At 40.7% G+C, this 16,888-nt stretch overlaps 1 protein-coding gene across 1 annotated transcript in view; it reads right to left on the minus strand.

Annotated features, from left to right (window-relative positions):
* Positions 1 to 16,888, minus strand: part of ATG10 (autophagy related 10) — an 84,908-nt gene that overhangs the window by 17,705 nt on the left and 50,315 nt on the right. The window contains exon 5 of the mRNA XM_065661213.1: positions 7,774 to 7,871. Coding sequence (XP_065517285.1) covers positions 7,774 to 7,871 — 98 coding nt within the window. The remainder of the gene's footprint in view (positions 1 to 7,773; positions 7,872 to 16,888) is intronic.

Here is a 16,888-nt window from a genome sequence, read left to right on the forward strand (position 1 = left end):
TCTTTCCCCCCCCCCCTTTTTTTACCCAATCTGGTAAATATTATACTGTTTCTTAAACAAATTTGGGAAATAAATAGGTCCCTTTACCTTCTAATAGGTGACTGTACACATCACTAATCCAGTACCATTTCACACTCTGCAGAAAACAATGACTCAACTGCATGTGGAGGCTATACTACTGTCTTGGTCCTTAATACAGCTACTTCAAAATAGGTTTGGAGCACCTAGCTATACCAGGATGAAAACTCATGCACTGTCAATGCCTACCCTGTGCTCATTCCACACAAAAAAAAAGAGGGCTTCATTCCTGAAAACTGTTATCTCAGCAACTTTTCCCAGATAATCAGTTATCTTACAGGTAGAAAAAACACCAACATGGATCACTGGGACAGCTGAGCATCTCTGTTTAGTCTTTTAATTTGTATTTTTAAATACTTCAACTATTATTTTAAAGTTTGGCCATTACACAGACATTAAAATCTTCAAAGCAGCTTTACTGGTGTATGCAATAATGTGTATAGCTTATACGGAAGTGTATATATATTATCTGGTGATGTTATTATGCTCTTAAACCTTCATGATTACCAGGCCATAAGTTTGAAAAGTGGGTTATTAAAAATTATATTAAAAAATGTGATATTCTTAGGTACTTATGGCCACCACTGTATTTCCAACTTCTACAGCAAGGACCTAATACCACACAGTCTGAAGACAGAAGTTCCAGCTTTAACTATAAAGTCACCTTCTGCTGCTTCACATCTTTTCATCTACCTGGGAGAGATTTCCAAAATTATAAAAGGTAAAATGTAACCTTCACATATTAACTATATTTTAACTGGCCTTTGTTTTATAAATTCCCGGTTGTTAAATCATGCACTACCATGTGGCAAAATATGTACTCATTTATCATCAGAAAGATTTCTTCCCCTTTGTTTCATTTGTATTCTTTACTCTCTGTTCTTCATTTTTGAACCTTTTCCCTATTCTGCTGTTTTTTTCCTTTCAGAATGTCTCAGCATTCAGCATTTCACCATGGTACTTTCGGACTGCTGCCAGCTTAGCTGTGCCTCTAGCATATTATACCTGGATATTAGTGTGGTGGATCTGCTGCTCCATTACTACAAAGAAGGACTTTTATGTTTGAGCTGGTTTACACAATGCCATTATGCATTTACCTAAAGCTCTACTGGACATCTCTGTCAAGTATCAGAGCACATGGGAGAGAAATACGTGTCTCGTGATGTCATCTATTACCACGATGACATACTTCATTATTCTTTTGTCGAGACTTTTCTTTCCCTCTACTGTAACTTTCTTTTAGCTGGAAACTTTTGCCTGAGTTTTTGGAGAATGTGTCTTGGTTTTGTTTTCCACTATTAACTGAAATGTTCCCAAGGGCCTTAGTGTTATCTTTATATTCATCTATTTGCAATATCTCCCACCTTGCGCTCTTCCAAACATCTGTATCTTTTATGTGCTCTTATGGCTGATGATATAACTGGCTTAGTAAGTACTTTTAAAAAGCAATGCAGTCAGGAAAACACCAGGGCTGGGAGGCTGAGGAGCCCAGAAGGTTACACAGCATGTTGATATGGAGGATACAGGGCTGGGATTGCATCCATCGTAAATCAAGCTGAACAGGAAAATCCAAGTAAGGGACAACTGAGTAAAGCCCTGTTTACAGTTCAGGACAAGCTATAAAGACTTACAGCTTCTTGGAAAGAGTACATTTCTAGCATTCATTGATTCAAAAAGATGAAAAGACATTCTTTCATGTAGATTGTACAGAGAAACGTAAGTAATACACAAGGTATCCTCAAGGGCATCCACCAGGTTACAAGTAAACTATTCAGGAGATGTGCATGCAATGGCTGCAATTCCACTTCTGGCTCTTCATAAAAAGAAGTTAAAATAACAGTTGGCAATGGTTCTGAAATGCAATATAATCCATAAATAATCCTTCATTTTCCTGTCATTTCAGATTTAAACTACTTCCAGTTCACACAGATCTTACCAGGTGTGCTAAATTGATGTCATTATAAGCCATCAGGAAATACCTACAGAGACCTGTAGCAACATTTAGAAGTTTTGTTAAACAGCTGTGTGTTATAATTGATTTGTATTATTTAAAACAGCTAAAGCAAGTTATCACTGGATGTAGAAAAGGGATGACTGAAGACCCTAGGGAGATTTAACTCAGAAGAAAGCCAATCATAGGAACTTCATTTGAGCATTTTAAGATTATTACTAGAGGAAGTGCAATTAAATCATCACCATTTATCAATTATCATTATAAAATACTATGCAACCTTATCATGTTAATTTATTTATGAGAAGGTAACTAGTTGACTTTTGCTTTTTTGCAATAAGAATAATCTAGTCAGTAAAAATATCTGAAGATGCTTTTTCTGAAACTGAGTGTGGCTTTCCACAATAATCAAGAGTAACTAGAAGAAGTTCTAATTTTACCTAAAATTTGTTTTTGGCAATATAATTGCAAAAAAAACTATATTGTTTGGAGTTTAGGCAATGTCTCAGTTCCTGATCTCATATATTTTACCACAAAGACTATAAGCCAAAATACAGTTGTACCAAAAATGTGCACAGGCATGGCAACAATATTTCATTAAATACATTGGATATAAGTCCCATATTAGTGTAAGATCCTGGATACAGGAGAAAAAAAGGCAGTATGACCTTCTTTTCCTAATCTGCTAAATATTGAATCGAAGTGCAAAATCGGCCCTAGTTAAAAGCTAAGTAACAGGCATGGCCAATGGAAAGCTCAATTCTTCTTCCCACGGATGGATTGTTTGTAGAATTTTCAATCTGCATCTGTTTGAAGCAAAATCCTAAACCTTTTCTCTCTGTTGTTCGTCTGTACTGAGACTTCAAGCCTGATTTGGTGAGTTTGCCCAGTGACTTGTATTATACGATCTGTGTCCCTGCAGGCAAAGCCTAACCCACATAACAAAATGGGTCAGCACAAAAGCAGGAAGGGAAGAGAAGGCTGTATTTCAAGTCAGAACCCTGAACTGAATGCTCTTTTTCTTGTAGACCTAACTCTTGCTTTGATCTGCGGCTTGCCGGCCAGTGCTTACAGTATGTTTATATTATCTTTCATAATTCTTTGAGAATACTCTGGGGTTTACTGCTATTTGTATTTGGACTGGCATATGCAACTCTCAGCTTACAGGGGGATGTGTCTGTTGTACCAGTGGTTGCTGGCAATGAATATGTGATAGTGTTGACACTGCTGCATGTACTAGTGCTTTCCTCAGCTCTGATTCAGCTCCAGAAATATATGCTTTCACCAACCACACATTCCTTTGTCTTCTTATCATTTGGCTGAATGACCACAAGCAAATGCACCCTCCCTGGTGCCCTTTTGTTTTCATCTATAATTAAAACTGTAGATCTCTTAAAGCTGATTTCCCAGAGGCTTTCTCTTGCAGCCATGTGGGAAAGTACATTACCAATCCAGGAAAGCAGCTGGGACCTCTGGACAAAGTTCAATACTGAGGTAAGCACAATAATCTCACTGAAGTAGTGGAATTCAACCACCTTAAGCCACAGGTACACAGTATTCAAGAAGGCGGCAGACATGAAACAGTGTAGAAAAAGAAGTAAAGTAATTCCTAGAAAAAGAAGTAAAGTAATTCCAATTTATGTAGTGGCATTGCTGGAGGATCTTAACTTCTCTGGCTTCTGCTACCTGCCAGCAGTTCCAGTATTGTGCTCTGTGATGAATAGTTTAACTTATTCTGTAATCTCTTTATTTAATCTAAACTCATATTGATGTTATATTCAACAGCTTCTTTGCTGCTATAACCTTTGCTAATTTCTAAAAAATGCTTTCTCTGATATCTTAGCTTGTGTTTTGTCACTGGTCTCACATTGGCTGAACCACCTCTGGAGCGGTGTCACAGGTTTAGCATTCCACACATTTTACCACCCATAAAATCTGTTTCTGCAGGCCTTTGTGTGTATGTATCTCACATACATATCTAGTTCTTAGATGCAGGACAGCTTTATTTTATTATTCCCTCAGAGGCAAAAATAATCATAGAATGATATAATAGTTAGGGTTGGAAAGGAACTTAAGACCATCTAGTTCCAAACCCCCTGCCATGGGCAAGGACACCTCACACTAAACCATCTCACCCAAGGCTCTGTTCAACCTGGCCTTGAACACTTCCAGGGATGGAGCATTCACAACTTCCCTGGCCAACCCATTCCAGTGTCTCACCACCCTGACAGTTAAGAACTTCCTCCTTATATCCAATCTAAACTTCCCCTGTTTAAGTTTTAACCCATTACCCCTTCTCCTGTTACTACAGTCCCTAATGAAGAGTCCCTCCCCAGCATCCTTATAAGTCCCCTTCAGATACTGGAAGGCTGCTATGAGGTCTCCACTCAGCCTTCTCTTCTCCAGGCTGAACAGCCCCAACTTCCTCAGCCTGTCTTCATACAGGAGGTGCTCCAGTCCCCTGATCATCCTCAAGGCTCTCCTCTGGAACTGTTCCAACAGTTCCATGTCCTTTTTATGTTGAGGACACCAGAACTGCACACAATACTCCAAGTGAGATCTCACAAGAGCAGAGTAGAGGGGCAGGATCACCTCCTTCGACCTGCTGGTCATGTTCCTTTTGATGCAGCCCAGGATACGGTTGGCTTTCTGGGCTGCGAGCGCACACTGAAGCTGGCTCATGTTCATTTTCTCATCGACGAACACCTCCAAGTCCTTCTCTGCAGGGCTGCTCTGAATCTCTTCTCTGCCCAACCTGTAGCTGTGCCCGGGATTGCTCCGACCCAGGTGTAGGACCTTGCACTTGTCATGGTTGAACTTCATCAGGTTGGCATCAGCCCACCTCACAAGCGTGTCAAGGTCCCTCTGGATGGCATCCCTTCCCTCCAGCATATCAACCGGACCACACAGCTTGGTGTCATTGGCAAACTTGCTGAGGGCGCACTCAGTCTCACTGTCCATGTCATCAACAAAGATGTTGAACAAGACTGGTTCCAACATCGATCCCTGAGGGACACCACTTGTTACTGGTCTCCAGCTGGACATTGAGCCATTGGCCACAACTCTTTGCGTGCGGCCATCCAGCCAGTTCTTTATCCACCGAGTGGTCCATCCATCAAATTGATGTCTCTCCAATTTAGAGACAAGGATGTTGTGTGGGACAGTGTCGAACGCTTTGCACAAGTCCAGGTAGATGACATCAACTGCTCTACCCCTGTCCATCAGTTCCGTAGGCCCATCATAGAAGGCCACCAAATTGGTCAGGCAGCATTTCCCCTTAGTGAAGCCATGCTGGCTGCCACCAGCCACCTCATTGTTTTTCATTGCCTCAGCACAGTTTCCAGGAGAATCTGCTCCATGATCCTGCCAGGCACAGAGCTGAGACTGACTGGTCTGAATAGTTCCATGGGTCATCCATTTTCCCCTTCTTGACAATGGGGGTTATATTACCCTTTTCCAGTCCTCAAATCTCTGGGTTGAAGTGACCTGGTTTTACTTTTGGCTTCCACCATTCTGATTTTACGCATTCCAAACATAGTGCTTATGCTTTATTCTCAGTAGTATTGCATTATGATTTATTACCTACACAGAACTGTAGGCTCTTGCAGCTCTTTGCAGATGAATAGAGTCTGTGCTTTCCACAGAGGAGCTTTAATGTGGCTTCAGGCCACAGTATGAGTGCAGAGAAGGCATGCCATCTCTGGAGTGCACACAACAGAGCCTCCTGAACATTTCTGCAGGCGGGAATATAAAGTATCCACAAGCCAGAACAGCTCAGCTGGGAAATACCAGAGACATCAGCCCTAAAGGATTCCTAGCATCTGACCACAGGGATACTGATCTCTGTCAACTAGGAATGGAAGAACGTGGATGCAGTGAAGGCAAAATTACCTGAATCCTCTGCCTCTCCATCACGGTTTAAGCCCAGCTGGTAACTCAGAACCACGCAGCAGCTTACTCACTCCCCCACCTTCTTCCTCCCGGTTCCCAGAGGGATGGGGAGAAGAACTGTAAGAATGTAACTCCCACAGGTTGAGATAAGAACAGTCCAGTAACTAAGGTATAACACAAACCACTACTGCTACCACCGATAATAATAATGATAAGGGAAATAACAAGGGAAGAGAATACAATCGCTCACCACCCACTGACCAATACCCAGCCAGACCTGAACAGTGATCTCATAGTTTCTAAACTGGGCATGATATGCTGTGGTATGGAATACTCCTTTTACTAGTTTGGATCAGGTGTCCTGTCTCTGCTTCCTCCCAGCTTCCCATGCTCCTCCTCAATGGCAGAGCATGAGACTGAAAAAGTCCTTGATCAGAGTAAACATTACTTAGCAACAACTAAAAACATCAGTGTGTTATCAGCATTGTTCTCAGACTGAAGTCGAAAACACAGCACTGCACTAGCTACTGAGAAGGAGAAAAATGATTGCTGCAGCTGAACGCAGGACACTCTCTATGCAGAAACATACCTGAAACTTCAGATATAAATCATAAAACTTTACTGAAAAATCTGAACTTTCTTGTGCAGATCACTTATCTGCTACCATTTTACACTATTTTGTTAAAACCTTCCTCATCTTCATTCTGCATTAGACAAGTCAGGTAATTAATGCTTTATGTAAAAATGCGTGTAGCAAGAATATGAAAACTCGCACCTGGAATTCAGATACGCACAGCAAACATCAGAAAACCAATGCTTGTTAGGTTCTCAGGGAGCTATTATAATGCAAATAATAGTCCATGGCAGCAAAAACATGAATTCTGCTTGTGTTTCCATGACTGAGTACCATCTACAAACAGGCATCCTGTAATTAAATTGTATTAGCTGAATTAAGGAAACACCTGCAGAACTCGGTTGAGGCTACATCCCTGTTGTGCCAGCTGTGCGGTAAGCTGTATACCTGGAACAGCTAAACCCAAAAAGTCAAGGAAGGAAAGGGGAGGAAGAAAGGACACATTAGTATCTTTGACGACAAACAATTCACACCTGGAGGGTCTCTATTCTTTGTCCAAACTTGCACTGAAGACCTGCAGCTGAAAGAAGAAACCATAGGAACCAACTCAGCTCTGAAACATTTCTGACTCCTCCTTGAGTAAGTGCAGCCGTTTCCAAGAGAGCCATCAGCACAAGTCTGGAAAGAGCTGCTGAAATGATGTGGTGACTTTAAAACCACTTTAAATAAAAGCGTGTTGAATAGCTCTAAAAGAAGTCAGTGATATCACAGTTTACTAATCTGCTTCCTTTTGTAAAACACAGCATTCAGTTACTACTGATTCTTAAGGACTTTAGTCGGCAATAACTTACCATTTGGTTGAGAGAGCAATTTTTTCTCTCCTTCAATCCTAAGGACTGCAAGTCTATTTAAAATTGAAAACTACAGTCTTTTTTGCTCATGTGACTCACAGACAATCTGTGAAATATTACACTAGTATATATTACTTACACAAATAAGTCTACTTTTGTATCTACCCAAATCCATGATTATTCAGACACGGCCTGAAGTTTTCAGGACTGGCTTTGGAAAAGCATTTTAAGTGAGAAACATATTAAGTCTTATATGGTGAACACTTACACATCCTTCTAAATTCAGGGCTAAAACTATTGTTGGTAGTTGTAGCTCAGCACAACCTCAGACTTTTATGTATTCCACTTGTGTCCAGAAAGGAATAACTACTGAGGATTCAGGCACATATTGCATTCCTCAGTTTTGTAAAGGACCACTGGTTTCTCACCTGCTGTGTAATAGTGTCCCAGGGCCCCTCCTGTAGACGATCCTGGTAACATGCATGAACACTTCTCCATATTTCATCCAGAGTTAAAGGTCTTCCATCTGTAGAGTGGGAGAAATCACCACCCAAAGTCAAAGCTTTTAAGCATGCTGCATCTTTAATACAGAACAGCAAAAGCAAGACTGAAAATACAGATTACAATGAAACAGATGGAAAAATAACAGCAAAACAGTCCCTCCTGGACCCATAACTCCAAAGCCTCATTGTTCCAATGCTGACTTGAAGGTGCATATAAAACTATCCTGATTCCCTCTTCAGCCTTCCTCTCTGTCACCTGAGAGCAACAACTTACTGTTCTGTTTGTAAGGTGTGAAGTCAAACTGATTTTGTAAAATAATGCTTGGGTAAGATAAATTCAAAACCACAAAATAATATCATGAACAGTTATTCCACTGTAAATACATGCAATTCACATTGAAAGAGCGGAAAAAAACTGCAAAATTCTGCTAACAAAGTTTACCACAATTTGGTAACCTACATGCCCATATTTTTTTCTTGAGCAGCATTTATATAGCATTGTTGCATCAGGTTTTTATCTGTGATATTAGAATTATGCCAAAGATATTAGTGTCAACCTCTTGGAAAATAAGCATGTCAATTTTTTCCCTAATTTTTGTTTTTTGGCAAACAGCAATAGAATACATACTTTCAGTAAGTGGCTCCATCCTAGTATTTATTAGGTGTCAGAAACCATTATTCTATCATAAATAATTTTATTCTACTGACATTTTCATGTCTCTAAAATAAAATTTATTCACCCAATTAACATTTGAATGCCATGCTTAGATACAACTTAAAACCAGCTGCCTATGGCCTCTGTTTTATCTTATTTTCTACACATCTTTACAAAAAAGCACCAAATTCTGAACTTACAAAAGCACCATACAGCAGAAGCATGTGGCAATTAATGTATCTGATGGGGTAGCAGCTTATAAACTTGCTATACTATGCCATCCTCATGAACATGAGACTACTTAAGCTGTCATGCCCTATGTCTTATGATGGCAGACACCAGAGCTGTGCTGGAGTTAGTCTACATTTCTAAGAAATCTGTTACAAGAATGTAAGTTAAGTTTAGAAGGACATATTTATGCTCAGGTCATCTGTGTGCAGGTAATAGCAAGATGCTGTGCATACTTGTAATTCTCTGTTTTCTATTTCACCCTGCAAAAAGAATCCAGAGAAAGCCCAAATGTAACATCTACAACACCACACATTCTAATGCAAGATTTGATATGTCATTCTATATTTTGTCCTGTACACCCTTCTTTGTGAATTTTTATAACAAGCAAATTCAGATTGTACATATGGAATGGATTTTACTCTGACCCTTACCATTAATCTCATTTACAGAAACAATCAAGTATTATTGAAGTGTTAATCATAGTTAAAATTGAGTTTTGTCTTTACCTTATTACTTCATGTATGAGAAGTTTATCTTCAATCCCATTTCAGTATAAATTATTTTCATTTCAGAGAAAAATACAAATACATCCAACCCAAAAGTTTCACTTCACATTGAAGTGAGATCACAGACAGTAACTACAGGGTAATTGCAGTGTTTCACATAGGTATAAAAAATTGACCTGGGCATTCTGATGATGCACTCACATACTGAAATACACTTGGATTTAAATTTCCATAAGTTTTTAATTCTCTGCACTATTTTAATACAATTCACTAAGCTTTAAATGAGTTTTGAATGGAGTGTGGTTTTTAAACTGAATAAGCTTTCACACATGCTCCCAAGTAGTGTATTCCTGTAAAATCTTATTTAACTGACTAGCTGACTTTTCTAGAACATGGAAGGCCAAATGCAGCAGGAAAAGTGTAAGTTATCAATACTTAAAATGGATGAGAAGTTCAGCTACAGAGCTAGGAACTCAAGACCCTTGCAAAAGGAGACACGGGGGATGGGTAGTTTCCCCATCCTCTTTTGCAGGATGAAGACCTGAAAGTCTGAAGTTTTCTCATTAAAAAAAAAAAATAAATAAAAAGGGGAGAGAAAAAGAAAAAAAAAAAGGAGAACAAAACAAGGAACAGGGAAAAGAAAAGGAAAAGAAAACCCCCAACTATGGCAAGATCTTGAAATGACTGACAGAAGGACTATTTGTTAGAAAGCATCTGGGGAGCAAGAAGAATAATTTTTACTTTTTGCAGTCTATTTTGGGTTTGCTGCTGTTTAAGTGTCAGAAGGTAAGTGTGGACAATAAAACCCATTTCAGGTAGCATCTGGATCTGTGTTTCATATTTCAAAACTTCTCTATGTGAATTTGGTCATCTGTTCAGGGTAATATAAGTGAACTCATGTTATTCACAAACTCCCAGGTTTGCATAAAACATGTATCTGTATTATTTGGACACTCGGAGACCCTTCTTTCCAAGGCTGCCAGTATTCACATGTTTAGCAGCCCACTGAGACCTCAAATATCCAGCTGGGCTGGCAGAGCAGTCTGTAATTGTTGCTGCTAGCAACAAGAGGCCACTGTGGTACCTGCTGAGCCAAGCAGCCTCTCTGTTTCTTGTTTTATTCATTCCTGTGATGGAGCTGAACTCAAAAAAGTTCAGCCAGAAAAAGAAGGCAGCATCAGCATCAAGCCAAGAGAAGTGGCAGGAAAGGAAGGCAGAGGCTTCAGATTCACCCAGCAATACATTTATTCATCATCCACCCACGACAACACAGATGCTGAGGTGCCTGCAGCTTGTCCCAAGTCTCATCCCAAGTCTAGCTGGGAGCAGGTATGCAGACCGAAGTGAAAGCTTGCAGTTACATGTACATTTTCTATCATTCAGCCCATTAAATAATGACAGAGAGTGAAAGAAAATGTACATCACAAAGCAACAGCTGCTTGTGGGTCATGCCAGATTTACTGTACCTTTGTCCAGAGCTCTTGCGATAATGCCACAGATCTGGCATGCAACACATCACCAGCTCATCAGTACTAACCCAGGCTAGGACAAAATGAACTTGACATGTACCTAGCAAGACAGACCAAAAGAATCTGGGCAGTAGCCAACTAAGATTTTTATTAAGAGAAAGGGGATAAAGGAAAGGAGTCAAGCACTCCGAACTATGGGTTTTGTCTCTGCCATAATTATGGGCTCCATCAACCAGTTCATATGTCTTAACGGTCCGGCAAGAATGACTACAGCCTTTCTACCACAAATTCAAATTTTTACTATTCAAACTGTCCAGACTATGACAACCTAATTCTGAGAAAAGCTCTTTGATGGTCCACTTGGGGTTAACTCACTTATATCACCCAAATAAGGAACAGTTACAAAGCAGATGGTTGAGTGCCCCCTCACAGCAGCAAGGTGCAGCATTAAGACTACATATGAGTTGCAGATCCCAGCTGACTTGGCACCTTAATTTCTGCAAAGAGCAGAAATTCCTTAAGCATACAAATTTCATATCCATTTTCAGAGAAAATTTTCAGGCTTCCCAAGTTGCTGTATTCTGTTTTCTTGATGTTTACTGAGGGCTTTTAATGATTTCCTGGATTTCCAATTAAAGGTAATTTGACACTTCTGGTGAAACAGTGCACAAATCATTTTGAGGCTTCATTCTGCCACACTTTCCAAAGAAACACTCTTAAGAAAACATTGCCACAAAACAAAAAAATTCCCTTACACCTTAGGAGAGTATCTGATTATACAAATTATTCCATTTTATTTCTGTCCAAGGCCACAATAAAAGCAGTTCATATGGGACATGGCCTTAGAAAGAGCTATCTTTGTGAGAAAGGATATAGTGGTTGCGTGCTTCTGAGTTCAGGGAGTAAATTCGTATTCTGAAAGAGCATCAGTGAGGCCCAACATGGTTATGAGCACAGAATGTCACACCTTCAGGGCTGGAGGAAGTTACATTACCTTTACAAGCTTCCTCTCTCTATAACTACTGATTAGCATGTTTTTTTTGTTGGCAGAGATCTATCTGCATCTCAGAGAGCTAGATGTATTTTGAGCAGGCCAACATGAGAATCCCATTACTTCTCTCTTTTCTAAAAGAGGAGTTAGGCTGCAGTCCTTACTGATTCCCATTAGTTCTGCTCTTTCTTTTCAGTGCTCAGCATTCATGATTATTCTTCTGCCTTTGTAGGAAAAAAAAAAGAGATGTTTGAGAAATGCAGGGTGATTCCTGAACCATGTCTATGTTGCTGCTACCTCACCATTGGTGGAAGAGGTTTTTTGAATGTCTGGCTTCATACAATGACAGTTCAGGAAAAGACCAAAGTTCTCTGACATCTTAAAGACTAAAAAAAGGCAAAAATACTCCACTGATTAAAGAAAGCTTACTGGACCTAGCCCAGCCCATCTGGCTCATGCCAGCATTGAAGGGGAAGGCTAATTGCCTATACCATCTGTCTCTAAGAGGGCTAATTGCTGACATCAGATATCAGCAGGGGTTCATGCTTTTCTTCAACAACCTATATGGTAATCTCAGAAGCCAGAGAAAGAAAGAAGGTCTCCCATTTCTGAACGGTATGGCATGCATAAGACTGATTTTGGAGAAAATAATAGCTAAGTCTCTGATGCTCTGAGGTATTGAGGACCATTGCCTTGGGCTCCTGACAGACTGGGGCTTCAGTAAGTCTGATTTTATGAATACATGCCTCATGGGAAGTATCATAAGGTACTGGAAAATGTTTCCTACCTGTGTATATATATGTAGCATAAACATACCTTCTTGTATCCAGTAATGTTCCCAAACATCTTTTCAGACAGTCATAATACTTAATCATTATTTTCAGCTGAAGTTATTTGTCCTTGCACAAACATGATCTTTTCTGTAAATCTAAAGAAATTTTGATGTCTCTCAAAAGTGTTCAGTTGCAACTAAAAATTCAAGCCCTTACCTTACACTACCTTACATATCAAACTTTGTTTCACCAAAAAACAGAGGTCTAAAGAATTCCAGAATCATAGAACGGTCTGGGTTAGAAAGGACATTAAGATCATACAGTTCCAACCTGCCTGCCATGGGCAGGGACACCACACACTAGACCACATCACCCAGGGCTCTGTCCAACCTGGACTTGAACACTGCCAGGGATGGAGCATTCACAACTTCCCTGGCCAACCCATTCCAGTGCCTTGCCACACTCACAGTAAAGAATTTCTTCCTTATATCCAATCTAAACTTCCCCTGTTTAAGTTTGAACCCGTTATCCCTTGTCCTATCACTACAGTCCCTAATGAAGAGTCCCTCCCCAGCATCCTTATAGGCCCCCTTCAGATACTGGAAGGCTGCTATGAGGTCTCTACACAGCCTTCTCTTCTCCAGGCTGAACAGCCCCAACTTTCCCAGCCTATCTTCATACGGGAGGTGCTCCAGTGCCCTGATCATCCTCGTGGCCCTCCTCTGGACTTGTTCCAGCAGTTCCATGTCCTTTTTATGTTGAGGACACCAGAACTGCACACAATACTCCAGGTGACATCTCACAAGAGCAGAGTAGAGGGGCAGGATCACCTCCTTCGACCTGCTGGTCATGCTCATTTTGATGCAGTCCAGGATACAGTTGGCTTTCTGGGCTGCGAGCGCACACTGAAGCTGGCTCATGTTCAGTTTCTCATCACCCAACACCCCCAGGATCCTTCTCCACAGGGCTGCTCTGAATCTCTTCTCCGCCCAACTTGTAGCTGTGCCTGGGATTGCCCCAACCCCTGTACAGGACCTTGCACTTACCTTTGTTGAACTTCATGAGGTTTGCACTGACTACATCTCAAGCATGTCAAGGTCCCTCTGAACCATCCAATTTAGACAACAGCAAGGTAAGCATAGAATGGAACTTCTGCCCTTCTGCAGGAAGAACTGATCTACAATGTCTGAGAACAACTGCTAGCAGAGAGGAGTGAAAACTGGGTGTCCTCACTGACACAAACTCCTGAAGATGATAACTACACTACAGATGACAGGAAAATCTCTCAGCAACTCTATCAGCAGCCTTTTTCCTAGGAAGGACTGCAAGTCAATGAAAACTGAACTCATGTATGATGGGAGAAAGGTATGGTTTAATTGTTCTAGAAGTTTTAAAAGAGACTATTTGGAAGAGCACAGATTTGCGCAGACTGGCACCAGCTGCTATCATAACGCACAAAGTGAGGAAGTGAATATTGTAAAACAAGCAAAACTACTTAGGTTGAATAGAAGAATTATTATTTTCTAGGCAGGCCTCGAGGTGTAATGGCCACTTAACATTCTGCCAGAGAGGAAGCAGAGTTTTTAATTCAAACTCTGTGCCTTGCTCCTGGGGAAGGCAAGACAGGGCAGGGCTGTGGAAACACTGGAAGGAGGATAGCTCACCTTCACCTTCTGCAACAAGTTCTAATTAACACGAGGATCAGGATGGACAGAATTCAGGGGAAACCAAGAACAGCTCACGAGAGACTTATGAGGAACCAATTCTATTACTTAATCTACAAATAATGCTAGGATTCAGACTGGGAAACTGATAATAGGTCTCAGAAGATTCTTCTCTGATTATTTTAGAGAAGTGAATATTACTGCCTGTCTGAGGAACAAGGTGAGGAGCCTACCACATGAAGACTATTAATTACTTCAAACAAAAAAAAATAAAAATCCAGGTCATTACCTAGAGTTTCTTCATAACAGGTTCAGGACAAGACAAAAGATACTCTGCTCAGACACCCCATGTGATTGTGAGTGACTGTCATCTGCATGTTCCTCAAAACCCCATGTTTGGACCTTCACACAGTGTGACACAGGCAAACAAATAACTTGCAGGAACAAAAAGTTTTTAATTTTCAACAGTAAGCTATTAATAATTAAAATCAGAGAATACTGGCTGAAAACATTACAGGAAATGTAATTATTGCCAGCATTCTGTATCCTTCTATCTTGAACAGTCAGAGACTCTTAGATGTTAAAAGAGAATGTTATATGCTGAGGAGAATCCATGTGACTTTAGGAGTTACCTAAAAAAAGTCCTTGTTTTTCATTGTGAAGGTTCTCAAGAAGTGTTTTAAACCACAATTGTACTTGTAGGAACAATTACGGGTTTGTACTGCAAGGGGAGCTGTTGGCACATAATACTATGATTGTGCATTAGATCATTCACTAGCTTTGTAAAATGCACTTCCAGCTATAAGGAGTCATGTTTCAACACCTCGGATTCCCTGATGCTGACAAGCTAAACAACTTGTTTTGTCTCTGTGAGCTCTTCTCTAGTGATTAACTGCTTATGGTGAATACTAATTATATGAAAGTACAGTACAATAGAAATAGTGTCCTATTTCCTCTACCTGCAGCATCTCCATCCTCTTCGTTAGAGACAGATAACTATTAATTCTGCTAAAAACCAAGAAGATGACATTTCTCAGGACCACAGATACGTTAATCTGTCTCTTACAGCAAAAGTTTCTTCATCTTCCTGTCAGCACAGTAAGTTTAAAAGGAAAAACACTGCACATTTGTAAATGCCTGTAATAATTCTAGAAATAGATTTGCAGCAGGATGTGTGCAAATGAGTTCTGTTGGTGGTAAAGGCAGAGCAATGTCCCCAGTTCTCCATGTCCCAGTTTGAAAATTTACCCCAAATTATCCATTCCTGAAACTGCACCTCAGACTGAAACCTTTCCACCAGGGAGTCTATGAGAATTTATTCTTCAATTTTAAATCTGAAGTGCCTTTTAAAAGGCTAACACTGCAAAATTATAAACCATTAAACAATATAAGGCAGAGAGTGATTAAATTTTCCAAACACATTCAAAGCAGCTTAAGCTACTTTTTAATTAAAAAGGAAAAGATATCACTGGCAACATTCAGCCATTTTTATCTAAATAAAGATTAGAAGATTATTCACAACACAAAAGATGCCGATCATTAACTAGGTTGGAAAAGACCCTTAAGATCATCTAGTCCAACTGTTAACCTAACACTGCCAAATCCACACTGACCCTAAGCACCACATTGCACCACACCCACACGACTTTTAAATTCCTCCAGGGACAGTGATCCCACCACTGCCCTGGGTAGCCTGTTCCAATGCCCAACTACCAGTTCACAGTGAAGAAATTGTTCCTAATATACATCTAAACCTCCCCTGGTGCAGCTTGAGGCCATTTGCTCATGCCCTGTCACTTGTTCCTTGGGAGAAGAGATCAGCCACCTCTTGGCTCCATTCTCTTTTCATGCAGTTAGAAAGCACTAAGGTCCCCCCTGAGCCTTCTCTTCTCCAGACTAAACCCCCCAAGTTCCCTCAGCCGTTCCTTATCACACTTGTGCTCCAGGCCTTTCACCAGCTCCTTTGGCCTTTTCTGGACCCGCTCCAGCACCTCAATGTCTCTCTTGTAGTGAGGGGCTCAGAACTGAACACAGGATTCAAGATATGGCCTCACCTCTGGGCACCTTCAGTGCCCAGTACAGGGGCACAATCACTCTCCTGGTCCTGCTGGCCACACTATTGCTGATACAGGCCAAAAGGCTGTTGGCTTCTTCGCTGCCTGCACACAAGCTGGCTCAGGTTCACCTGTCAATCAGCACCCCCAGGTCCTTTTCCCGGCCACTCTTCCCCAACCTACCATGACGCATGAAGGAGACTGAATGAAATGAGTTGGAAGACTTCGATCCCTCCGCTCTAGCTACACAGTATTTGGGCAGGGAGGAAGAGAGCACAGCCAGCACTGCAGTGTGATTACTCTCTGTTTGCTGATTAAATAAGTGACTCTAACAGTGGTCTTGGCGGGAGGCTGTGTGCTCCTCTTTCCTTCCTGACAGGATGGTGGGTGAAATCACAGTGGCTATAGCAATTAAGTAATGGGTTACAAGTTGTGTGTACCAGGGAGGAAAGAGTATCAGTTAGTGTTTCAGGAGCCAGTTTTAACAGGTAGAAGAAGGCAACACCTTACTGGTATTATTATAAAGCAAATTCAAATGGAAAACAGCATACACTTTTAAAGGTACATTTAGACCTCAGCCTTGTGGCTCAAATTCAGGTTCCGAAATAAACAGACACAGTTCTGCAGAAGCACTGCCATTATGTCCCCTTATTTTGTAGCCAAATTCAAACCTGCACCTTTAAGTTTTTGTATTCAG

The sequence above is a fragment of the Lathamus discolor genome, chromosome Z, assembly GCF_037157495.1.
Source record: "Lathamus discolor isolate bLatDis1 chromosome Z, bLatDis1.hap1, whole genome shotgun sequence".
NCBI classification, from domain to species: Eukaryota; Metazoa; Chordata; class Aves; order Psittaciformes; family Psittacidae; genus Lathamus; species Lathamus discolor.